This window comes from Hydra viridissima, unplaced genomic scaffold (genome assembly GCF_058129835.1).
Source record: "Hydra viridissima isolate aposymbiotic clone 2 unplaced genomic scaffold, HvirCarnegie_v1 scaffold_3, whole genome shotgun sequence".
Classification (NCBI taxonomy): Eukaryota; Metazoa; Cnidaria; class Hydrozoa; order Anthoathecata; family Hydridae; genus Hydra; species Hydra viridissima.
In genome coordinates this window covers 8,427,225-8,455,000 of record NW_028324302.1, presented here as the reverse complement: position 1 = coordinate 8,455,000, position 27,776 = coordinate 8,427,225, and the positions used below count along the sequence as shown (strand labels likewise).

General features: G+C 27.6%; 1 protein-coding gene and 1 pseudogene across 6 annotated transcripts in view; one reads left to right on the top strand and one right to left on the bottom strand.

Moving 5' to 3' along the window:
• LOC145180735 (phospholipid-transporting ATPase ABCA1-like) overlaps positions 1-27,776 on the bottom strand; it is a 58,301-nt gene that overhangs the window by 6,846 nt on the left and 23,679 nt on the right. For 2 of the 6 annotated variants that reach the window (XM_090083336.1, XM_090083337.1), the window contains 10 exons: positions 27,621-27,657; positions 27,333-27,413; positions 26,914-27,225; positions 26,032-26,254; positions 24,486-24,588; positions 24,265-24,373; positions 18,950-19,007; positions 18,651-18,828; positions 14,448-14,563; positions 14,183-14,324 (listed from right to left, as the gene is read on the bottom strand). In XM_090083336.1, coding sequence (XP_089939462.1) covers positions 14,183-14,324; positions 14,448-14,563; positions 18,651-18,828; positions 18,950-19,007; positions 24,265-24,373; positions 24,486-24,588; positions 26,032-26,254; positions 26,914-27,225; positions 27,333-27,413; positions 27,621-27,657 — 1,359 coding nt within the window. Of the gene's footprint in view, positions 1-14,182; positions 14,325-14,447; positions 14,564-18,650; positions 18,829-18,949; positions 19,008-23,598; positions 23,884-24,264; positions 24,374-24,485; positions 24,589-26,031; positions 26,255-26,452; positions 26,633-26,913; positions 27,226-27,332; positions 27,414-27,620; positions 27,658-27,776 lie in introns of those variants that run through there. The other 4 variants (XR_016451217.1, XM_090083338.1, XM_090083339.1 and 1 more) reach the window with 4 other exon arrangements.
• On the top strand, positions 3,023-5,077 carry LOC145184555 (uncharacterized; annotated as a pseudogene).

Below are 27,776 nucleotides of genomic sequence, written 5' to 3'. Positions count from 1 at the left end.
GCCACATTCCCTGATTTTCCCTGATTTTTTCGCTAAAATTTCACTATTTTCTCCCTGATTTTCCCTGATTTTTTGCTAAAGTTTCGCTTTTTTCTCCCTGATTTTCCCTGATTTTTTACTAAAATTTTGCTTATCTCCCCCTGATATTTTCAGCATTCAAACACCCAAACTTAAATTCCAAACCAAACTTCTTCATTAACCCCAGAGGATTTTTATCTCTAAAAAAACAGATACTATAATCCCCCTATGAGTAATGAACCAATCAATTTGTTTGAAAATCAAAATAAATAATCAAATACTTCAATCAACACATAAAATTGTTCTTTGAAAAAAATATAAAAACTACAGTAGAATCCCATCAACTTGAACTCTGAAGAGGTGTGTGTATATATATATATATATATATATATATATATATATATATATATATATATATATATATATATACATACATACATACATACATACATACATACATACATACATACATACATACATACATACATACATACATACATACATACATACATACATACATACATACATACATATATAAGAAAATGTAAACGCAATGTGATTAATTTTCTTTAAAAATGTTAAACATTAACCCTGGTATGCTGGAAAAGGAAAATTTTTATTAGAAAACATTCCAAAATATTAAAGAAAAGTTAAAAGTTCCCTGATTTTCTCTGATTTTTTACAAAATCAACTATTTCCCCCTGATTTTCCCTGATTGTATCTAAATTTCCCTAAATTTCCCTAAATTTCCCTAAATTTCCCTGATTTGGTGGCAACGCTGTATGTGTAATGCATTGTATGATAAGAAAAAAAAGTACAGCACAAGAAAATCATTTGAGAAATATACTAGAGCCTAGAAGTGTACGTTTCATGGACAAAAAATCAAGCTAATTATTACAAGTCGGATATCATAGATGCAGATGCATACAAAAAACTGCTGCTGCTTTCCAATAATATTACTTTAACTTTTAACATTGATGGTTGTCCTTTATACAACTCTTCAACAAGATCAATTTATCCCATTTTGGCATCAACCAATAAACTTTTTGATGCCAAAATGGGATAAATTGATCTTGTTGAAGAGTTGTACAAAGGAGAACCATCAATGTTAAAATTATGCTGGAACTTGGTTAGGTAAAGACAAACCAATTTGTTCTACTTTTTTGAAGCCATTTGTAGCAGAAACAAAATCTTTATGGAATATTGGATTTACTTGGGGCAATGATCAGCATACGTGCTGTCTAACTACTATTTTCACAACTAATACTATAGCCCGTCCAATTTTGACAAATACTAAATAATTCAATGGATATTATGGTTGTGACTTTTGCTATGCTAAAGGTATGCATCATGATGGAGCATATGTATATAGACATGTTAGATTTACATATGATAGATTGTATAAATGCTGTTGCAGCAGGTTTTCCTGTTAATGGCGTAAAAGGTACTTCCATTTTTATGGATATTCCATGCTTTGATATAATCAACAACAATATTCCTGACTACATGCATAGTGTCTTGTTAGGAGTCACTAAACATTTTGTATGATTGTGGATTGATAGTGGTGCTGGTTATTCCCTTTCAGTTCAAAATATGTTGTATTAGTAACAGTTGGAAAAATATCAATCTACCAAATAATTGTGGTCTTGTCACTCGCTCTTTAACTGAAAATGGCAGAGTTTTCTGTTTTTTTGTTGGCCTTTTGTAAAAAATAGAATATTTGCACACTATCTTTCACATTGGATAAAATTTGTCACTACTATAATGCTTCTTGTATCTAATTCAATTCATCAAGGAATGGTAGATGATGCAAACACTTTGTTAAATGAACTTTCATCAGATGTGGAATCGTTATATGGTAATGATTGTCTCTTCAATGAAAATCTACTTCTTCACTTAGCTTTAAGCGTAAAAAATTGGGGGCCTTTATGGGCAACTTATTTCACTTTTGAAAATTACCTTGAAGCAATGAAAAAAATGCACAATGGCACAGTGTTTGCTGCAAAAAAAACAAAAAACAAATTGCTAAATCAGCCCTTTATTCTTAAAGATAGGGGAACCTGTTTTACCTTTGAACATGTTGTACCTTTAGTCACTCTGTCCTGTTGGCCGACTTATCATTTTGCAAAAACGTGAAGTGCCATTTGAAATATTAGTCCATGACGACTCTTTTTACCTTAAAATATCATGGTTGAGGAAGATCATGTTGATCCACAAGAAATTATAAGTTTTAGCTCTTAAAATGTAAATACTAATGTTTATCTTATTTTGACAACAAAACTGTCATAAATAGTTGTTTGGCTAATGTATGATATTGTTAACATTAACCAACATCTTTTTTTGTTATGGAAAAGTTTAGATGATTATTTCTAACCCTAAACGGGGTTTGAGATGATAATTGTTGAAGAAACCCATCTTGTTTACCTTTGACCAGTGTAGGACATTGTCACTGTGGATCAGAGATCATTTTAGGTTTGATGGAGTGTCACCTGGGATTTTTTCACTGATAAGTTATTTTTATCATCATAGTAAAAAGATTTAATCATAGTTAAAATTAGTTTCACTTGCTAAGACAATCAAATTGTCAAATCAATTTTCAAATAAAATGTGAAAATGAAAAAGTAGAGTTAAATTGAGTTCTGAATTTTATGCAGGAGATCTCTTTTATTTGCCGGGCAATCATTTAAACTAAAATTTAAAATTAATTAAAAATGTTAATGTTGTGTATTTAGTATACTTGACTACAAATTAGACTTTTTCAATAAGCTTAAACATCAAATAGCACTTCTCTGTTAATAAAACCTGTCTGGATGTTCTCTTAGCGTAATCTCACTTCATCAACACCACCAAGCAAATTCATTAAATAAAAATACCAAGTATATTATGTCTGGAAACAGTTTCTTATGTGATTTGGTTTGTGCAGTGTGTTGGGTTAAAAAAAGTGCCAGATCTAAGTCACTATCTGAAGTCACCAACCGAATACAAGATATTATCAAGCTCTACATATATGATGGTTATGATAAAAATATTATGAGTTTTTCTAATGTCATATGTGGTAGTTGTAAACGAAATTTATACCTTCTCAAGAGTGGTCATACTTCTAGGGGATCTTGGGGACTTCAAGTTGCTAAGGTATTTTGTATACTAATAGCAATTAAATGTATACTTTTTCAATGTTATGTAAAAGAGTTAATTTTTTTTGTGTGGATGCACTATATGGGTAGTCTTTTATTCCTGGTCATGTAATTGTTAGCAATAAATATAACAATTGATTATTTGTAATATATATTTAGATATATAAGATAACTAAAACAAACTATTAAAAACAAATCTTTTTGCATAATTTATTGTAAAGTTGTAGTAGAATTTTGTTAATTTATAGTCTGAAATGCTTTAGATTGATTGGGCCAACAAAAGAAGATCTTCTGATCCATATTTGGGTGTCACTGTTCCAACATTAAGTGAACCGAAAGTAGCTGAAAATGTATGCAGTACTTGTTTTCTTGTTACTGGACAAGGCATCTCTCATCAGTGTACACAAGCTGCTGCTGTAGACAACTTAATTGGTCACTGTTTAAAATTAGGAGAATATGCTGAACAAATAGCCAGCAATATCATTAAAAAAAAAATGGAGAGTTAAGGTATAGAAAAAGGGACATTTTTTAAACTAAAAACACGAGGAACGCCTATCTCTATTAGAGTTGAAGCTCCCAATTTAAAGAGAAACAGAAGCAGTAAACAACTTTCTCTTCAAACAATCATGGAACTGCAAGTTTCACTTGAACTTTCTGATAATGCTACTAAAAAACTTTGTTCTACAATTAGAACTGGATTAAATAGAAGAGACTTTGTGGAAGAAAATATTGTTCAAAAACTAGATAATCTTAAAGAACAACTAGATGAACTTTATAGTGTAGAGCAAGTTGAATTTATTTCTAACCAGAATGAAGCTATCATAAGAGATTTAGTATTAAAAATCCTTTTGATTTAATCCTGCATATTATTAAAGAAAGAGGTATAAATCCATGTGAAGGTTTTGTATGAGTTTCTTTAGATGGTGGAGGAGGCTTCCTTAAAGTTGTTGTGAATGTTTTTGAAGAACAAGAATCTGAAAATAATTTTATGAATAGTGGCATTCAAAAAGTTCTTATTATAGCAATTGTTGAAGATATTCCTGAAAAATATGAAAACCTTAGATTAGTACTTGAGAAACTCAGTATTGAGGATGTAAACTATTATATTGCTTTTGATCTTAAATGTGCTAATGTATTATTTGGTCTTTCATCACACGCAGGTAAAAAAGCTTGCTTGTGGTGTAGTGGTGAATGTACGCTTGATAAAGGAACTCTTAGAACTATTGACAATATTGATTCCTGTTATGAAGCATATATTAAAAATGGATCTATCAGATCGTCCATGAAGGAATTTGATAACATTGTGAACAAACGCCTAATATATCTTAACACCGATAAAAATACTGTGCTAGAAAATTTAGTTGCTCCACCTGAGCTACATCTTCTCATTGGAGCAGTAGATAAAATAGCAGGATTTCTTTTAACTGAATGGGATGGTTTTGATTTGTGGTTGAAAAAACATTTAATTAAAAGGGGATATCATGGAGTTGGATGGGATGGTAATAATGCAAATAAAATTTTAAAATTGATTGATGAACTTCAACTTGAAGTGCAACTTAAAGTACCATATCTACTTCCTGTAATCCAAATATTAAGAACTTTTAAATCTGTAAAAGAAGCTTGTTTTGGAAGAAATCTTGATTCTGACTCAGAACACAAAATATCATTGTTTAAAGATGCTTTTCTATGCCTACAAGAGACAGCTTTTTCTCTAGGAAAGACACAAACAGTGTCATGGAAAATTTTATATGCTGCCAAGTTTTTCCTTTTGTAAAGCATACAGGATGCGGCTTGTCAAAGTATGCAGAACAGTGTGGTGAGGCGATTCATGCAAAGTTTAAGTCTACATGGCAAAGATATAAACGTAATATAGATCATAAAGATTGAAAACTGCTGTTGTTGATTTTGGAATTAAAAGATTATAATACTGTATAGTTATAGGAATTATACTTTGTAAAAATTTTCATTTTCATTTTATTGTAAAGTAAAGCTGTCTTAGAAAAAGTTGTGGGATTGGAGCAAAGAGAAGAATATAACCCACAGTTAAATAGGTTTTCAAAAAAAAACTTTTTTACTGACCTAAACTAAATCAAAATTAATCAATAGATTTCAAATTTCATCCAAAAATACTTTGGCATTCAGGATTTATGGACATATAAAATTAACAACCCCCTCATTTTTGTTGATGGGGGAGGGGGTTCAGAGCTTTTGTGTTTTTTCCACTCTTAGCAAGTAAAACTAATTTTAAATATGATTAAATCATGTTAGTATAATAAAAAAAATACTTTATCAGTAAAAAAATCCCAGGTGACACTCCATCAAACCTAATATGCCTTCTGGTCCACAGTGCTGTACCTTTGACTGGTTCGTACTTTAATTTTTTGTGAACTTAAAGAGGACACTTTTAATAAAACTTTCATCAAATTTATCAGACAGCTGTACGTTATTGCTCTTACATGTAAAAATCAGCAAAAAGCGTATTATTACTTTCTTGCTGGTATTTTGAAAATTAAATATAATATAAGTGATAGAATAATATTAACAAATTATATTTTTATTTACAAACTATCTTTTACATATTTCTATATCTTATGCATTGTGTTTTATCTAACTTATTGATAATTAAGAGTAAATTTTACACTTGACACACAATCAATTATTAGAATGTATATTTTTATGTACTAATAATGCTTGATAATCAGTTTTGATAATTAAGTTAGTTGTGAGCTGTAGCAACTTGATAATTAAGTTGATTATATAGTTGTACTTGATTTCTGTACAGCAATAAGGAAGTAAGAGCAAATAAATATATAATCATTTCTGTTAATATGTTTTAATCTTAAAATGCCAATGAGTAAGGTTGGTGTTTTTCGTAAGAAGATTTGCAAGAAGGATATGTTTGATGCAGTGAATTTTGTTCTTCAACAAAAAATGAGTTTAAGTAAAGCAGCAAGACATTGCAACATTAAAAAACCTTGATATATCAGTTAAAGCAGTTTAAAAAATCTGGAAGAACCCAGTATTCATATTCACATAGGAAACTAAAAAAAGTATTCTCAACAAAAGAAGAATTAATTTTGGTAAAATTTGGCAGATGGCAGATTGAGCAACTTGATTAGCAAAGATTGGCAACTTGGCAGATGCTGCAAATATGCATTATGGGCTTACATTAAAGCAAATTAGATTCTTTGCATATGAGAATGCTTTAGCAAACCATAAGAAAATTGAAACTTAATGGATAAAGAATAAAAGTGCTGGTGAACAATGGCTACAAGATTTTTGGAAAAGATACAATGATAAGTTATCCCTACATAAACTGCAGCCAACAAGTCTTGGTAGATCTTCTGCAATCAATAAAGAAACTGTAAGAACTGTGTTTAAAAATTATTAAAATGTTTTAGAACGTTATCATTTTGAGCCATCAAATATTTGGAATTGTGATGAAACAGGAATTACCACAGTTCATGTACCACCAAAAATCCTAGCCCCAAAGGGCAAAAAGCAAATAGGGAGTATGACTAGTGCAGAACAAAGCAATAATGTAACAATGATTGCAGCCATTGATGCTACTGGAAGTAGCATTCCATCATTATTTGTATTTCCGCATGCAAAATTTAAGGACTACATGTTGAATGGTGCACCTCCTGGAAGTGTAGGAGCAGCTAATAAGTCTGGATGGTCAAATGAAGTCATTTTTCTGCAGTTTCTTGAGCATTTTATTAGTAATGTACAACCTTTGGTAGAAAAACCAGTTCTTTTATTAATGGATAACCATGAAAGTCATGTTAACATTTCTATTATTGAATTAGCTAAAAGGTCGGGCATAATTTTAATGATATTTCATCCTCACACAACCCTCAAAATGCAACCCCTTGATCATGGTGTTTTTGGTCCATTTAAAATTTTTTATAATAATGCCATGAATAGCTGGATGATATCACCAGGAAATGCTGGTAAACCAGTTAAAATTTATGGTATATCTTATCTTGTTGATCAAGCTTATCCTTGCGCTTTTGTACTGAATAATATTGTTAAAAGTTTAAAATGTACTGGGTTTTTTCCCTTTAATAAAAATATTTTTACTGAAATTGACTTCTTAGCTGCAACTGTTACTGATAGGCCAATAGTGGATACTGAAACTTGCATTTCTAATGATAATAATGAGGTTGAAACTACTCCTGTCAATTTACCATCAACATTGTTTATCGTTTCACCTGAAATAATATGACCTCACCTAAAAGCCAAATTAAGAAAGACAGCTATTACAAAAAGGCGTAAGGGAAAAACACGCATTTTAACTGATACATCTAAAATAAAAGTTATTTTACATTCAAAATCTAATAACAAACAATGTCAAAAACCTTTTTCAAGACAAATAAAATCCATGGCAAAACAGATTATTTTTAATCAACATTCTGAAACAAGTTTAAATAATGAAAGTTTTGATGAAATTGATTTTGGAGTAAATATACTTGACAATTAATCAGAAAATAGTGAAATTGTTTCAGGAAATTTCTTACTAGTCAAGTTAAGTGGAAAGAAATACTCTAGACATTATGTGGCAGAAGTTATTGAAGTTATTGGTTTAGTTTACAAAGTTAAGTATCTTAAGAAATCAGGAGACAATAAATTTATACAAAAAGATGACAATATTTATGATGGAGAACTTGAAGATATTATAATGAAAGTTCCACCACCAAGTGTTGGTCTTGGATCATCTAGACATCAGTATCTTACGTTTGATGTTGATCTGACATCTTTTACTGTACAGTAATGTTATTTAATATAGTATATTTTAATTTCGTATTTTTCTTTGTCTGCATTAAAAGATTTCCTCTAAAAAGCATTATGGCCAAATCTAAATGAATCTGACAACTAAAAATAGTTTTGGTTGGGTTTTAAGGTTTGGAGGTTTCTAAGTTAAAAACCTATTCAGGGAATATTAATCTACTTAGGGTCAGATTTTTTGTACAATCATATCATATCAATTACTTCCTATTGATATCAACATAATTACTTAAAATATAAAAGATAGTAACAACTTTATTAAAAACATTTTGTACAATTCAATCACATTTGAAGTTTCCAATCTTAACCCTAACTGTCCCATGTAAATACCATCCAACTGAAAAAAATGTGACTAAATCGAAACAGTACTGATAATTGATGTCATTTAAATGAAATCAATTATCAGTACTATCAAGGCAGTGAAAAAGTTGATTGTACAAACATCTAATAACTGTGCAACAAATTTCAATAGATATGAACATTCCGCAATCGACAATTGGTTATACATTAAAAGTTTTTCAACAACGGAGTCACTTCCAAGTTTCAACAAAGTCAGGATGCCTGAAATCAACAACTTTTCGCCAAGATAATGTTGTAGTAAGATTGTCAAAGGCAGATCCGCACAAGAGTGCTAAAGAAATTCTAAAGAAATTCATAGAGAATTTACACAGCCACATCAAATTTCTTGCTCTTATGCAACAGTAAAGTGTCGCTTAAGACAAAACAACCTTTTTGGCTGTCGTCCTGTTAAAAAACCTTTTTTTTCTGCAAAAAATTGTAGAGCATTGTTAAATTTCGCTAAAGAACACCTAAATTGGACAGCAAACCATTGGTTGAAAATACTATGGAGTGATGAGTCAAAGTTTAATACATTTGGTTCTGATGGTATTAAATATGTTTGACGTCCAATAGGTCTTCGAAATGATGTTAAGTACCAAGTTCCTACAGTAAAGCATGGTGGTGGTTCAGTAATGGTTTGGTCATGTTTTAGATGTGATGGAGTAGGTCCAATCTATTGAATTCAAAGCATTATGGACCAAAACATGTATAAAGGAATAATCAAAGATATAATGCTGGTTGGACTTTCCAACACAACAACAATCCAAAACACACCTCCAAGCTAGTCACAGAATTTTTAGCTCAAAGAAAGTTCGTATCTTGGAATGGCCATCACAATCTCAGGACCTAAACCCAATCAAACATCTTTGGGAACATATTGAGAGAAAAATTAGTGTTTGGAAACCATCTAATCAGCATAATTTGTTTGAGTTCATTAAGCACACTTGGGAGGAAATATCAATTGATGTTTTAATTAATTTGGTTCAATGCCACGTAGATGTAATGCTGTTGTTGCGGCAAAAGGTTTTCCAACAAAGTAAAAGGATTATGCACAGATTATATACATTCTGTAAAAGAATATAACACTATGTACCATTATATATACTATTTAACAGAAATCTTCATAAAAAATGCTGAAAAATTATCCTTTGTTGAGAAAGTTTTTTTTTTTAAACAACATATTTAGTTTGTCCAACTACCTTTGAGCCAATCATTTCCATTCTTTTATTAAAATTTTGAGTAATTACTCCCAAATTAGGATTTTTGTTTTATTTTTCATAATTGTAGTATAATTTGACATGTTTATGCAAAATTTCATTTAAAAATGTTAACTTGATGAAAAAATATAACCAAAAAGATGTTTGTCCAATTACTTTTGGACGCTACTCTCTCTCTCTCTCTCTCTCTCTCTCTCTCTCTCTCTCTCTCTCTCTCTCTCTCTCTCTCTCTCTCTCTCTCTCTCTCTCTCTCTCTCTCTCTCTCTCTCTCTCTCTCTCTCTCTCTCTCTCTCTCTCTCTCTCTCTCTCTCTCTCTCTCTCTCTCTCTCTCTCTCTCTCTCTCTCTCTCTCTCTCTCTCTCTCTCTCTCTCTCTCTCTCTCTCTATATATATATATATATATATATATATATACATACATACAAATTAATTGTGAAAAATGATTATACAATGGAAGAATCTGTATGTAGCATTTAAAGATTAACAAATATTACTAAAAAGCAATTAATCAAAAAATTAAATTAAAGAAAAATATGTCAATATTTTTCATCTTGTTTGGTTTTTTAAAAGAATTTTTATTTTTTTGATAAAAAACAATAAAAATATGTTAATAATAATTTATTTATAATAAAATATTCATATAGTATTGTCATCTTCAGGAAATATATAAATTTATTCAACTGCTGTCAATAAGGATCCTCTAAAATATAAAAGATAAATAAAAACAAAATCAAAATGTTGAAGTTGATTGTTTTAGGTGGTTAGTTGTTTGGTGCCAGAAATAGTTCAAAATTGTCAAAATTAATTCACGTAAATATTAATAAACATGATTTATTTATTTAGAATTAACTAAAGATTTAAAATTGTTCAAAATAATCATTTAAATTAAGAAACTTTTATTTTCAAAATTAATAATAATAAAAATAAAATAGTATTAATTATCAATAGTAAAAATATTTCTTATAACTAATCATTTGTTTTATTGCAGCACTTTATTTCTATTTTATTTCTTTTTTGGCTGGTATAAACAAAAAATTCATTTATATCTTCCCATTTGTCTATGAGAAAATTTATATTATTAGTATTTTAATATTTTTGCTATTGCAACAGAAAGTCAATGCATCTGACTTCCTTATTTTTGACTTGTATAAATTAAATGACATCTTATTTTTAATTTGTATAAGTTAAATGACTTCCTTATTTTTAACTTGTATAAATTAAATGTAAGAAATTTAAAAAAGAGCAACTACAGAGGACAATAATAATTAAAGGATTATTATAAAAATTATATTATAAATAAAGATTATTATAAAAGATTATTTTATAAATTTGTTAATATCATTTATTGTTTATTAGTTTTTTTATACTTTTTGAAATAGCTAAGAAAAGACTTAAATTAAAATGAACTTTGAATATTCTATTTACAATTTTGTTGCTGATAATTCTATTGAGGTATTATTTTAATTTTTCTTTTTCTATAAAATGGAAAAGTTTAGCAGAATAAAGATATAAAATCTCTTTAAAAATAAATACTTATTATTAGTTAACTAATTTCATTTAGGTTGGTAGAACTGTCACCAAGCAATAAAGTATGGTTCTCCTACTAAGTGTTTGGCTATGATGAACATTTTTAAAAATTGTTTTTTATAAATGTTAAATACTATTTAAAAGTATTTCATTCTAGTTTATCAGCTTACTTTAGAAATATAATGGTAAAAGTTGTGCAAAAACTAAACCATGTTGTGTTGAAGAAAACATTGAAGTTATTAAAAACATTGTGTATTTATTGTATATTACAAATACATCTAATTTTAACTATAGATTTGAGGTAAATTCTTTTTAATTTAACAGTTAACTTTGTTAAACTCAGTATTCCTTTATGTTCTTATTTTAGAATGCAGATAAAGTTGCTTTAGAATTTAAACTTGATGAACTGAAAGAAGAGAATAGAGTTTTAAGGGCACAACTGCAAGAAAGAGATACAAGCATCTTTAAAGTTATACATATATACATATAAATACATACATATTACATATATATATATATATATATATATATATATATATATATATATATATATATATATATATATATATATATATATATATATATATATATATATATATATATATATATATATATATATATATATATATATACATATATATATATATACATACAGAGTTCGACACTTTTGTGGTTTGGAGGGGTCTCCAAAATGTTATTTTAACTTTAATGAAATTAACATAGCCATATTGCATTTAAAGAGATTTTAAAGGAAAGGAATGCAATGAAAATAGTAAGTAAAAATAATTTATGGATTGTTAAAAAATTTTAAATAATAATTTTATTCAGAATCGCTCAACTTCTCACTACAATGGAGACATCAATGAAAGAGCATTATGAACATGAAAAAAGTGAACGATGTTTTGTTTTCTATTTGCGTATATTGTTTCTTAAATACATTGCAATAAAATTAATTTTAGTTGTTTTAACTTATTTGTTTTAATGACCTTTTTTAGGGATTGTGTGTTTAGTTCAGAAGAAAGATCCATCTAGGACTTATCCAATTTAGTTTTGTTTTTAAACAAGCTCCATGATCAATTTTCCTTAACACATCATAAACCAAAATTGACAAGTCTTACTTCTAATTCAAATCAATATTCAGATTTATTAAATGACTGTTGAATTAGAAAATAAATGTGAGTTCAACGTTGCTCAAAGTTTTGATTCATCTTTTCAGAAGTGGAAGGCACCCAGCAATTTATATGGGCCTAGTAGAGTAACCTCTTACACTCTCAACTCTTCTGAAATATCTGATCAACTTAATAATTCACTTAGCATAACAAATAATAATGCCTTTAATGACAATCTTGTTTCTAAATCAAATCTTACTGAAATGAGTGTTTGTTTATTCATTTCAATCTGGAAAGAACCTAACTACCCAGGCAGATCTAGTAGAGTAAGATGATTTCATGTTGTAAAATTTACTTGTATAAATCTATTTTTATTTATTTATTTAACTATATGAATCATATTCATAGTACTTTTACTTTGTAATTTAGAAATAACTAGTACTAGGTCACAAAATATACATTGACCATGTAAAATTCAACAAATGTAACAAATCGCATGGTAAAAATTTTTGTAATTTGTAAATGATCTTTTGGTGTCATTAGTGGGAAACACAAACTATGTAAGAAGTGTCAGTTTTTCTGGGAAGCAAAGTGATGCTCACTCTGAGAAAATAGCAAAACCCAAAATTTGTCAAGACCTTGTTGATGGTGTTGTTGGTAAATAGTTATAGTATTTAAATTTTATTATTAAACAAAAGAAATTAATAAACAATTGAACTCTTTTGTATTTTCAACTTGTACCTTTTTGATACTGAAAGTGTTGTCAAAAGATGTGTGAACAGCAATCAAAATAAAATCAAATATTGTCGAAAGTTAAGAAGAGTTAATGTATGAATTTTATAAGAATTTCTGTCTTTTTAGATTATTTAATATATAGTCATTTGTTTTAAATGCTTATAAATGCACTTTTTCTTATTTTTTCTCCTAATAGCAAATATTCTATAGATGTAATATACAGATGGTTTGTAGAATATCTTAAAAACTCTATAAAATTGCTATATATAGTAATTTTATAGACTTTTCCTATTCAATTATATATGTAATATAATATATAATATAATATAGACTATAACCAATAGAATATATTCCATCGAATTCTACAGACCATCTAAAATGATAATAGAAAATATTTTCTTTACACTTTCGAAAAATATGATCTACAGAAAATTCTATAGACATTCAGTAGTTAAAATTCTATAGGCCATGTTTCAAAAGCCTATAGAAAATAGTATTGATCTTTTTTATAGAAACTTCTATAGACTTTCAACTGCATATTCTATAGACTTTTGATAGCTGGATTTCTGTAGGCAATATAATTCAAAAGCCTATAAAAAATAGGATTGTTTTTTTATAGAAAACTTATACAACTTTTGTCCTGGGACCAGTTTCATATTCTGAATTTTTCTTGATGCACATGAACAAGGTACAGACTTAAGAGTTCAAGCTTTTTCACTACTATTGAAAACACCAAGATATAGTCCTATATTGTTTAACTTACAGGCTAACTGGCTTTTTCCCCAAACTTTTTGGCTCACCAATAAAATACCAAGTGAACTTTAATACAATTATTTAAAACTTTACATCATAAATTAACTTTTTTTAATAAATAGTATGTAAGAGGATAGGTGGAATTTCATAATAGTCAAAAATTGCTAAAAATAATAATAGAGGGGGTGCTAAAATACTTATTGGAGAGCACATATGCTAAACTTATGAATTTCTTTTTTTTTTAAATCATTAGCAATTAAGTTTTTTTTAAAAAAAACTTCATGAAACATAACCTTTCTTTTCTTTCTTTTGACATTTTTTAATTGATATACAAAAAGATTGTAAAAGAAAAAAGAAATTAACTGCCTGAAAAACAACAACAACAAAAAAAATATTGCAATTTAAATCTCAAGTGTGCTAAACATTTGATCAGCATTTTATAAAGCAAACACAACAAAAGAGTAATTTCTTTGATTGTGGTTAGAAATTAGTAATGAACTTTTTGATTACTTTAAAAATAACTTATCTTTTCAACTAATGATTAAATTTATACTAAACAGTACCTGGGCAACGGTATCAAGAATAAATGTTGAAAGAGTTCCTACAATACCAACAAACAAGTTTGCTTTTATCATCACAATATACGCATTACTTGGTACATCAAACACAAAAGACATTGGATACATTAATGGTATCATGGACCAACTAAAAGGTTTTTAATATTGATACAAATACTGAAGGTAAAACAACAACTAAAAAACAACCATTACTCACTACAATAATCACTAAAAAAAAAAGATAATAGCACAAATGTTTTAGAAAACTTACCCATACAACATTAACAGAAGAAACGTAGCTGGAAAATTCTGTGAAGAGACGTATGCTTTTTGATTGAAAAGAAGGAAGATGAAGATGGTGGTAAAAGCCGGTATTAAATAACTGATCTGAAAAATTTTTAAAAGATTGAAAAGTACACACCGCAAAGTTGAAGTATTGTAAGTAGAGTTATTAAGGTCATAATCTGTTTAAACTATTTATTTTAAGCAGGGAAAAACAATCATTAAAAAATATTTGAAAAAATGTTTGTTCATTCAACTATTTTTTGAAGTAATCAAAATTTTGTTAAAAACAGTTCTTACCTAACAAATAAATAAGGTTAAACAAATAATAGTTCTTTTACCTGATAAATGTTCAAAAATAACCCCAGTGATGACTCTGAAATCTTATATAATCTATAATATAATTCCTACAGAAATGCTTAATGTTTGATGTTTAACATTGTTTCGTCATTAGTTACTAGGCTTTGAATTAGTTACTAGGCTTTGAAAGAGCGCGTTCTTTAAATGCACACAGTCATTGGAGATAGATCTCTTAAGCGAGTTAATACTTTTTTTCTTTTGGAATTTAATTATAAGTTTAGATATGTTACATAAAGAGTCATATTAAGATAAATAATCATTGTTAAGATCATATTATAATTGAAGTAAGTATATGAAATAGTTATATATACATTTTTATTAGATAAAGTAGAAAGGATTTAAATTTTTATTAGATAAAGTAGAAAGGATTTTAATTTTTTAAATCGTTTATATTTTTTTCGTTTTAGTTTTTCTTTTAGCAGTTTTATTTTAATTTTATTTTTTAGAAGGAAAATAGGGGTATGGATTTTATTTAAAGTTATACTAATGCTAATTCCATAACATGGTTATTACTACTTTGAAATTTCTGTGATGCTATTAACTATTTTTGTTCTTTTTTAAAAAATTTAGAAAAATAAATTTAAATTTTGTGCCAACACTGATATGGCATGTCACATGTTATTGCATGTAAAGGTTAAATTTTGTTATGAAGATTACAGTTCTTATGAGAAAAAAAAGAAGGTAAAGAGTATTGTTTGTAGATATATATATTTTATATCATTTTAAATTTTCTGGTGTCATTTTTAAAATTTTTGTTTGCACACATTTATTGTTTGCATATATGCTTTTTTGATATGTATGTGTATGTGGTAATAAGTGCTTTATAGTTGTTTTATCAATGTGTTTTTATAATAATGTAAAGTGTTTTTTTACTGTTTGTGTATGTGTTAATGTGTTATATAATTGTTTTAAAAATGTGTTTAATATGTATATAAGGTTATTCGTATGTAGACATTCCTTATCACTTTATATTTGATGATAAACATTGTAAATGGAAGGTTAGACAAAGGGGTGGTGATAAGCTGGTAATAAGAATGTATAAAGTTAATCCAACTGGAGAATTGTTTTTTCTTAGACTGTTACTTTTGCAAGCAAAAGGAGAAACATCTTGGTAAGATGTGCGTACTGTTAATGGTATTGTCCTTGAAACGTTTTGTGAAGCATGTGTTTTGAAACGTCTGTTGCAAGATGACACTGAATGGTAGAATACTCTTTCTGAGGCGGTTTTAACACATATGCCAAAGAAAATTAGACAGCTGTTTTCAATTATTTTGACCTTTTGTGAACTTGACAATCCTTTTCATCTCTGGAATACATACAAATTTTTTATGATGGAAGATTTCATTCACTGCTCAGTCCCACTTCTAATAGCTGAACAAGCTACTCTTCATCAAATTGAAAAGATTATTAATCAAATTGTGTTATATAAAACCATATTTTTTTTGTAGTTGTATATATGCTTAAATTATGTTGTTTCCATGTTTTCAAAGTGATGTGACTTGGCATTATGTTGAGCAAGATTGATAACCCTGCTAGCCAGGCGATGTACTTATAGCAGAGGTGTGACTTGGCAGCATTTAGTGCCAGGTGGAGTTACTGCTTTAGAGCTAGGTTGTGCTGTCTAACCTTTTTTAATTATTCTGGAAACACATAATGTCTGTTAATGTTTAGCGTAATGTGTATGAGAGTATGCAACCTTGATCTTTAAATCTAGGGTGTTTTGATGTCCTAAATTTGAAGTAATTGAATAACTAACATTGAACATAAAAACAAATATACTTTTATGTATTTATATGTTTAGTAAAAAGATAAATATAGCTAACTTTATATTGGTTTTCTAATTTTGCCTTTCATATTTTAATTTGGTTTGTTATTTTTGCTGGATTTTAGGATCAAGGGTGTAAATATTCTATTGTTGTGATGTTTTGTGTTGATATTCATTTTTAACAATAGACACCTTTACATTGGTGACTATTGTTAAAAATGAATAATAGGAAGTTTCATTATTAGAACTTACTGCTTTTTCTTATTTACTAAAAGCCAAGACAACATGCTAAAAATGCAATTTATATCTTAATTTGATTTGATCCTTTTGTACTTCGAAATAGATTTTATAATTACATTTTCGATGAATATTTATATTAAGTGCCATGTCAAAATAGGTAAATCGATTTTCAGTTTTTATGTGGTGTTTTATTTTTGTTTTTTTTGTTTTTGTAAATTATAGTATCATAATTCCATTTTTTTTTCTTTAGGATTTACGATTGACATATACGATTTATAAAAAGAAACCTGATTATCTTTTATTGTAAATTTTTGTCAGTTAAAATTTTGTAAGGTGTTTAACTAATTAATTAGCTTAGTTTGCATTTGCAATACTTTTGAGGAAAGAAAAAACTCTTATAAATGTTAAATTCTTATATATATTAAAAAGAAAAAATTCTTATAGATGTAAATCATTGTTTTACATTTTATTATTCTGGTAAAAGGTCTTCATCAAAAACTTGATTACTCTTAATAAAAATAGCTCTATTCTTCTGACCACCATTAGGGCAAAAACGGGGAAGGGAGGTCCTTTATTAGTGTCAAAATATTTAAGAGAATTAAATTTCGAGTAACAAAAGGAAATTTTAGTAAATGGTAGCTAATACTGTTTACTAAAAACTATTGAAACAAAGAGGCCATATATAAATATGGTCAGATAAGTGCCATATATAGTCATGGTCAAATGTTTAGTTATTTTTAATAAATTTATTTAGTTATGTGCATTTAACGTTTTAAAGACAATTTCCTTTTTTAAAGAAGCATATATCAAGGGGATACCAAAAAATTAATAACTCATGTATAATTTACGTTTGCTTTATATTAATCTTATTAATTAAAGTTCATGTTATAACAAGTAACAAGAATTTAGTTTTACTTTTTCGTCAATTTAAAGCATGATGAAGTGTTATTATTTTATGTCAGTAACTGAAAATGTATTGTTTTGAACTTAGTAATATCGAAGAAAATGGTTCTGCCTTACACTGATATGACCTATGTCAGTTGTAAATTACTCAAAGAATGTTAAATAATTGGTAAATTACTTTACCTCCGCATACTTTTTATTTTAATTTTACAGATGGTTTGATTTTTTCAATTTGAAGTTGTTTTTCTAAAACAGTATTAGTTAAGGTTTTGCAACTTTAAATTGTGGAAAACAGCCACTATAAATTAAGTAACAGACCAACCATAACCTGTATTACGGGTTGCTTTTTGCTAGTATCTTATAATAACTTAAATAGTAACTTAAATTCAAATTCTCTTGACACAGTTTAATTACTAATACCTTTTTAACACAGTTTATTGACTTTTATGATTTTAAGAGAATTTCAATTTCAATGTTTAGGTCTTATAGTATCACTGATGCTACTTTCAAATCATTTATCAAATAAAAACTGTTATTTATAATGTATCAAAACTTAAATGAATATACTCAAAGGCACATTGTATTACTTACACGATATAATAGTTACACAAATACTTTTTCAACTTCTAATATTTTTGTTTATATAAATATTCAAACAAATGAATATTGATTTCAAATATTGTTTTCAAGTAATTTTTACTGAGTATTTGTAGGCCCATATTCTTTAAAGGAATATTCACCTTTAATTTATTTCGTTAATTATTACAAAACATATTTCACAAAAATTGCTGTTTTTTTATATTTAGTGTTTTTTAGCACAGTTCAAGTGTTTTTATTTCTAATTCAAGTGTTATTATTTCTACTTTAACATATTTAAACTGTTTACTTCAAACTGCTAATTTATAGATTAAGTTAACAACATACTAAGTCCCATGTGAAATTGCCGAACCAATATACAACAGGATTCAAACCACTTATTATCTGCAGCTGTTTACACTTCTTTGCACGGTCTTCAACCAAGTATACAAGGAAACTTGCAGGTATAAAAGAAATCGCTAAAATCATAAAAGCTGCAACAAGCAAATCTGTTAATGCTTGATTTCTAAATACAAAATAAGATTAATTAAACTTTGATCAAATTTTTATACAAATTTTACAAAGTAAAAAGAAGTAAACCTTTGTAAATAAAAAAAAATATAAAAATATTAAAGAAAAAAACTTACAAACTATCTTCTTTAGATAAAATTTTCAAACTCATAGGATGATTATAGCCAATAATTCCTTAAAAGAAAACAATACACTTTTTCACAGTTCCAAGATAAAATTTATGCGCGTGCAGAAATGGAAGTAAAAATGTAAACAAACATTATTTTAGCAGCAATTTCACTGCAGATTTACTAAGAAATAGTACTGAACCAGTGATATATATACTTTGTTAAATGTCTAAAGTGATAAAAGCAAAGTAAAATTCAAAACAAAAATTATTTTAAAAGTTAAGGTTTATCATGGAAAATAATGAAAATACTGAACCTATGCCATATACAAAGTTTAAGAGATCAAAAACATGCCCTGTCATTAATTGCAAAAATAATGAATACAATCTGGAAATGTGGAAAGATAATTTATGTGAGGTACACAATGTTAAACAAAGCTCTAAATTATGCAACTGCAAACTACCATATGAGTAAGTATTTATTTTCCATTATGTGTGTATATGTGTGAGTACATATATACATATATACAAATAGTACTGATAGTATTGTATGCATGCATGCATGCATGCATGCATGCATACAATCATACATACATACATACATACATACATACATACATACATACATACATACATACATACATACATACATACATACATACATACATACATACATACATACATACATACATACATACATACATACATACATACATACATACATACATACATACATACAGTAATGTGAATAAGTTTTAGCCAACTTGTTAAAACTCGTGTTTTTTTAACAAATTTTGAATAATAGCTTCCAATTATTTTTTATTTTTAATATAAAATAATGTCTAACTTCAAACAATACTAAACACTATTTTAACAAACAAAAGCAATATTTATCAAAATTTTACATAGATTTTTGTATTTAGATATCTAATGTGTTTATTTTTATTGTATGCTGATTTGAACCCAATTCGTATCAGCTCGTTTGTTTTTAGTTTGCTCTTGCATTATTGTTTATTTATTGCTGTGAAGGCTTCATATTAGATGATAGTACAGTTTACAAAGATATTTCATAGATACTGTGTATTTAATATTATTTTTTGTTTAAGAGCGTAACTTCTTCTAATTTACATTTTTTTTTGTTTTTTTTTCTTTTGTATTATTATTTTTATTGTTATTTAAGTAATAAAATGGTAAAGTTCCACTACTGGAACATAAAAAAAATTATTGTGCTTCATGAAGTAGGTCATTCTCAACGACAAACTGTCCAAAAAACAAAATATTCAAGGACAGCCATTAGAGAAATTATAAAAATATTTAAAAACACGGGAACTCTTGAGGATTAAATTCGAAGTGGAAGACCTCCAAAGCTTACAAAACATGACATAAAGTATTTTAAAAATGTGTCTCTGCGAAATCGGAAAAAAACCTCCAGTGAACTAGCCCAAGACATTCAGGCTGCGACTGGGACAAATGTTTCCTCATCTTGCTTTCGACAACATTTGCTAAAAGCTGGGTTAAGAGGATGTGTTGCAGTTCAAAAGCCTTTACTACATTGTGGGAATAAAGAAAAAAGACTTAAATATGCAAAACAGCATAATAATTGGACGCAAGGAATGTTAAACTGTGTACTATACACAGATGAATCAAAATTTGAATTGTTCTGTAGCAGAAGACAACAGTATGTAAGAAGAAGGGTAGGAGAGGCTTATCACCCTGATTGTCTACATCCAACAATCAAGCATGGGGGAGGTTCTGTTTTAGTTTGGGGTTGCATTTCATCATCTGGAGTAGGTGATTTAATCAGAATTGATGGCAAACTGACAGGAGAACAGTATAAAGAAATTTTAAGACATCATGCAATACCATCTGGAATGAAACTAATTGGTAATAATTTCATTCTACAGCAAGACAATGATCCCAAACATTGTTCCCGAGTGGCCAATAAATATTTACAGGACATGTGTGAGGAGGGAGTTCTCGAAGTAATGAACTGGCCTCCTCAAAGTCCAGATTTGAACATTACTGAAGATGTTTGGGATTATTTGGATAAAAAAAAGGCTGAATATAACCCCAAAAATGTTGAAAAATGTTTTCGAATATTAAAAAGAGAGTGGGACAATATTCACAAAATTTCATTACAAATTTATATGAATGAATTCCCAAGAGATTTGCTTCTGTGATCAATGCAAAAGACGGACATACGAAGTATTAATTGTTCTTTCTTTTTGTATCATATTTTATCAAATTATTTCTAGATATTTTTGTTTATAATATATGTGTCTATTAACCTGATTTTTTTTTACTTTATAAGTCCTTCATATTTTTACGATAAAATCAAAAATACTTATAAACTTATGGTGGGCTAAAACTTATTCACAGTACTGTACATACATATGTAACAATTTAAATAATATTTTATTATCAATCATAAAATAAAATATTTTATTTATATATGTGTAAATTTTTTAATTTTAGATTGCATCCATTTCCAACAGCAAAAAAACAACCAGAGCTCAGAGAAAAATGGAGAAAATTAATCGTGTAACTCCTACATCATCACGTCCTGGAAAATTATTTACAATAAAATCGAAAATGGAGAGTATGTTCTGATCGTTTCTTGATAGGGCACCATCATTTATAAATCGATATCCTTCATTAAATCTGGGTTGTGATGCAACTCAAAGGCTTAAATTATTAAATGTAATTACTTCTCGACGAAAATTAAACTATCAGTCACAAATAACAACCTTACCACAAAATCACCAATTCCACTAACAATAAATAATACTAAACAGTTTCTGATGTTGCTGATGATATCAATTTTAACTTTATTCAGTCTTTAAGTATTACAACCATTTCACATAATGATCCATCAGATTATGTTGAATTTAATATTAAATGTTGTTCTGCAGTAGAGCATCAAGAATTAAAAAATGAAATTGACAATTTAAAAAAAGAACTTCAGCATGAAATTGAAAAAAATAAAAATTTATATGAAAAATTAATCACAGCCACATCAGTAATTATTATGAAACCAGACAAAATTTTATATAAATGTAATATAAAGAAATCATGTTATTGCAAGTTACCAGTATACAAACATTTACTAAAAAATGATAGATCTTGTGACTTTTATACTGGCCTTATGTCTGTCAGTGTGTTTTATGAATTACATAGTGCAATATCACCATTAATTAAAAAGAGATGGCCAGGTGCTAAAAAAACATCTATTGGTGTTTTTCGAAATTTCAGAAAAAAACCTTAAGTATTTGGACCAAAACGAAAGTTATGCGTCAAAGATGAATTCTTAATGTTGCTAATGAAGCTACATTAAAAATTCATCTTTAACGCATAACTTTCGTTTTGCTAAGACTTGGATTACTAACAACTGATCTTGCTGACAGATTTAATATATCTTTAGAATTAGCAAATGCAATATTTTCTACATGGGTGAAAGCTTCTAGTTCGCTTTTAAAGCACATGGTTTTTGTGCCAAATAAAGATGTTATAGTAAAGACAACTCCAAACAAATTTAAGAAATTAAATTATTCAGACTTGCACTCAATTTTAGATGGAACAGAGTTTTTTATTGAAACACCAAAAAATGTTAGACTTAAAGAAACTAACATGGATTGAATATAAACATCACAATACTACAAAAGCGTTAGTATCTGTTGCTCCAAATTCATCAATAGCTTTTGTTTCTAAAGCTTACGGAGGTTCAATTTCAGATAAAGAAAGTACAAATCGCAGCAACTATTTAGATTACATTCCAAAATATTCTCGTATAATGTACAATAAAGGTTTCAATATTAGTACTGAATGTTCTGAACATTTGATCTACTACACTGTTCCACCTGGTCGGAAAGGTGCAGCTCAAATGACCCCTAATGAAGTAAAGAAAACAAAGGAAATTGCTAACTAAAGAATCTTGGTTGAGCAATTTATTAAAAGACTGAAGACATTTCGAATTTGGCAACAGAATTTCCAATTACATTGTTGAAACTATTTGATGATATTATTATTGTTTGTTCAGCTTTGAGTAACTTAAGAAAACCAATATGTTTAGACTGACCTGACTATATATACATATATATATATATATATATATATATATATATATATATATATATATATATATATATATATATATATATATATATATATATATATATATAACCAATATGTTTAGACTGACCTGACTATATATAATATATATATATATATATATATATATATATATATATATATATATATATATATATATATATATATATATATATATATATATAACCTATCAAAGTAAAAACAGTTTTGTTATGATGTTATCAAATAAAGGTCAGTCTAAATATATTGGTTTTCTTAAGTTACTCAAAGCTGAACAAACAATAATAATATCATCAAATAGTTTCAACAATGTAATTGGAAATTCTGTTGCCAAAATTTACTGATTTCATTATAATAAATCTCTTTCACCCATTCACATTTAAAATATTTATAAGCTTTGCCTTCTTTATACTCATCTTAAAGTCTATTTATGAGGTCTGATGATGCATTATTTTTAGAAAGGAATCGATCAATATCATTGAAATATACTGTTGGCCAATGTTTCAAACTCATCCCCTTATGTTCAGATAACCAACCTTGTTTTAAAGTAAAAGGGTCGGGTAAAACGTTACTAGCTATATTCAGTTTTTCTATTTATTCTTTCATTTGAAGTTGATTTTGAAGTTCAGATTCTTTACTGACTGGAATCTTTTCTTCGTTTGCTGAGAGAGCCATAAACAATATAATTTTACAAACGGTAAGATTTAAATCAAACAATACCAAAAACCTGGTAGATCTCAGTATCACTTAGTTAATCTGCAATGAAATCGCTGCTAAAATAATTTTTGTTTACATTTTTACTTCCGTTTCTGCACGCGCATAAATTTTATCTCGGAACTGTGAAAAGGTGTATTGAAAATACTATGAATTGGAAAGAAACAATTTGATATGATAAAGAAGCAACAACACCTTTAGATAACAAAAAACTCAAAAACTTTAAAAACTAATAAACTTTTTAAAAACTAAAAAAACTAAAACTTTTGAAAAACTAAAAAATGGAAACAAACATTAGTAGCATTTAAATAAAAAGTAAACGTTAGAGACTTTAGAAAACTTTCATAAATGATCAAATGATCGGAATTCAGATTGAAAGTAGCTGTTAAAAACAAAAACGTTTTTAATGACCATACATAACCATCTCAAAAAAATTTTCAGGTCTTAAAAAAGCAGGTTTCATTAAATGCATTGATTATGACTATTAAATCAAAAACTTTTTACCATACTGTGAGGGATCATCAGAGGTAGGGATGTTTGCTCGCAGAATAGCATTATTTATAGAATTTAGATAAACAGGAAGAGCATGATATCCTTTCAAATTATACCACACCTAACAAATCAACAAATAATTAAGAATATAAAAAGAATTCACATATAAAGTTGAGTGATGAAATACTGTTTTCTTTTTTTATCAATTTTTACTTTTTAGATCCTTTTTATACCTTAACACTGTTCTTCATACCAAGCAAAGCACCACAAGATGAGCTTGATGATGATGCACATGGAAGATCACTTTTTGCTTGCACAAATGATACACCTCCATATCTGAAAGTATACTGAAAACACTAAATGATTCACCATAAGTCTTTTAAAATCTTGAACATTTAGTAAAATGTCACTTTAAGAAATGAAAAACCATAAACATAATGCAAAGCTTTAAATTCATTTCTAAACAGAAAAATTTCAGAAGGAGCAAAAAAGAAACGCTAACTTTTTTGTTGGAAAATTCCTTTTTATTTTGTCTTGCTAATATTTCAAAGATGAATCAAACCAATAAAAGAGGAAAATTTTATCTTTTTGAAACTGCTAGCACACCTGAGAACTATCTTTTCTGATACACTTAATACTAGCTCCAGAGACCTGCTCATTTAAACAAATTACAAGATGTTGTTCTATCCATCTTCCATTTAGGAGAAATTATTCTTTGTTGCTAGTGACCATAACAAAACTTAACTTTATTATCTAAGTGTCTTCTCAAAATTATTCTTCTTTGTGTGTAAATGCATGACAGTTTTTTTTAAGTTTGTTATAATAGTAATTCCATAAGTTTATGCTGTTAATGAAGTTCTAAAGACACAACCGTGCTTCTCCCTTTTTTTTAAAAAAAAAAAGGTGAGAACTCTTCCAATTATCTTTTTAACTTGATAACTAAAGTTAGTATTGAATTTAAATTATTTAAAAAAGATGATATAAACTAACCATGGGTAACCATGTCTATCTTGGAATAAAGTCTCCTTAGTCTTCCCTATTTACATATAGCTAGCTAACTACAATTTCGCATTGTTTTACATCATTCAAACTTTAAATTTTTTCAATGAATTACAAAAATCACAATTAGGATCATTCACTAAACATTCTTTAAATATTTTCAAATTTAAACTAAAATAAAAAAATGTGATAAAATAGAATTGTAAAAAAAAAATAAAAAAATAAAAAAAAAAGAGAGCAGTAAAAAGAAGAGAAATTTAACATGGTAGAACTTAAATAACATTTAAAGTAAGGAAAAAGAATCTAAATGCAAATAACTTTTTAAGTTAAGTCATTCTTCTAGAGGAAAGTTTTTAATACCAATGCATCCTAAATAAAAAAATATCTTTTAGGCTTTTATCAAAAATTTTGAATTTAAAACTATTTTTGTTTGGCAATAAAAAAAGTTATCACAGCCTTTAGAACTAACATTTGAAATTTTATATTATTCTAGTTTGTTTATTTACTTTTTTGTTATGGAAGTTTGTTACAATAGTTTTATATTAATTCTTGATAAATAAATTTTACAATTAAAAGCCTAAAAATAAGTAATGCTAAAAATAAATTTTTTATGAACGTATCTTACATTGGTTAACAAATTTCCTGACAAAGTTGTTTATTTATTATTATATTTTTTTAACAAATGCATTTATTCGATTTAATATTCATATTGTTTTAATTAAGTTTAAATTTCCATTAAAAGATTTTAAAAAAGAAAAGTCGTAAAAATGTAAATCTAACCTTTTATCTATATACTCATTTGTAGTAGAGAGTAAGTACTGATTGATATCGTAACCCGTAATGTTAATGATGATGTCCCCATTCCCAATCCTCAACATAGTTGGAGTAGGTGAATAAACACATTTCTCTTTGTCAGTACAAAATCTAGATGCTCCAGATGGCACCTTATATTTGTTTTTATGCAAGAGAGGTATGAAGCTTGAAAAATTTTGACGCTTTCCATCTGCATATTAAACAAACGTTAGGTAGCTTGTTTAAATATTTTAATTATGGGATTTTTTAACACAACAGTATTTACAATTTTCTAATTTAAAATATATTACATCATAAAGTAATGAAATTTGACACAATTTTGTCTCAACATTTCTTATGATTTATATAAGAAACAGAACAATTGATAAGTACTTGTTAATAAAGTTGATTTAAATGCATTTTTTATTTATTGATCAATTAGTAAGACGTTGAAAAAAACAATAACCAAATGTGACTAAAAACATTCACAAAGAATTATTCAAAGCTAAAAGTCTGATGCATAGTCTGAAATGTTTTCCAACCGATATTTGTAACAACCTTGTAAAACTGATGCAAAAGAGATGAATATCTAGAAGAAAGTGAGACTACTAATTTTGGTATTTCAGGTTTTTTAATAATTTAATTGCTTGATTTTCTTATTTTGTTCTACAAAAATTTGTAATAAAACCATAAAACTTCCAAAAAGTTTGTAATAAAATCATGCTACTTAGTATTTTGGAACTTATTTAAACACACTTCCTTTCAAATAAAAAAATGTCAATTTGCATAGTTCTCATTCTATGCTACTTTCAATAAATAAAAACTCTAAAACCCAATTTCTTTTTTGTGTAAATTTATCCAAAAACTAACCTTGCGCAGGGTATTCCACATACGATTTCATGATGTTATCTAAATAACTGCTGTTACTTGGGACATCCACAACAATATAATTTGGTTTTGAAAACATCTCAGTGGATAGCTTTAATGATGGTTTAACAAAACTGTTTGTTTGGAATAGCGAAGTACACATTGCAATAATGACAAATATAGTAGGAAGTACAATTTCTGAAGTAACACCTTTGATATTTCTGATGGAATGATAAAAGCGTTTTGTAAGGAGAGCTTGGTACTGTTCAAACCACAAAGCTCTGGCAGCAAAAAACTGTGGTTGAGGCTTTTCAACTAGACATTTACAAAAAAAACACTAAAGTGTAAAAAGAATAGCAAGATAAAACTTAAGGTTTAAACTTCAAAGCAACTGAAAACAACAATCTCTTTTCTAAATTTACCCAGTTCACTGGAGTTGTTTGTATCATCGCTTGAAGAAAAACTACTTTCATCATCAGATACTTCACATGATTCAATACTACCTATAGTTGATTAAAATCGTTAACAATAGACTATTAAGACGTTAGCTTATAATAAATCAATTACTTTGTGGGGTCATCAAGAAATATGATTTTGATGGCCTTATGAAGTAATTGGGGTGTCAGCTTTGTTCATGGAATTTACTAAAACAGTAAAAGCTTGATGAATATTACATTTATAGTAAGCAATGACAACCAAAAAAATTAAACCTGTATTACTTTTATCATAACATGCCTGCAGAAATACCTAAACAAAACAAAATACTAAAAGATGCTGAGTCAATCTAAAACACCTTTACAGTGTGTCCAGAAAGTACATATGAGGCCACATTTTTTATGATATTGGTCTTGTTTTTTTTTTTATAA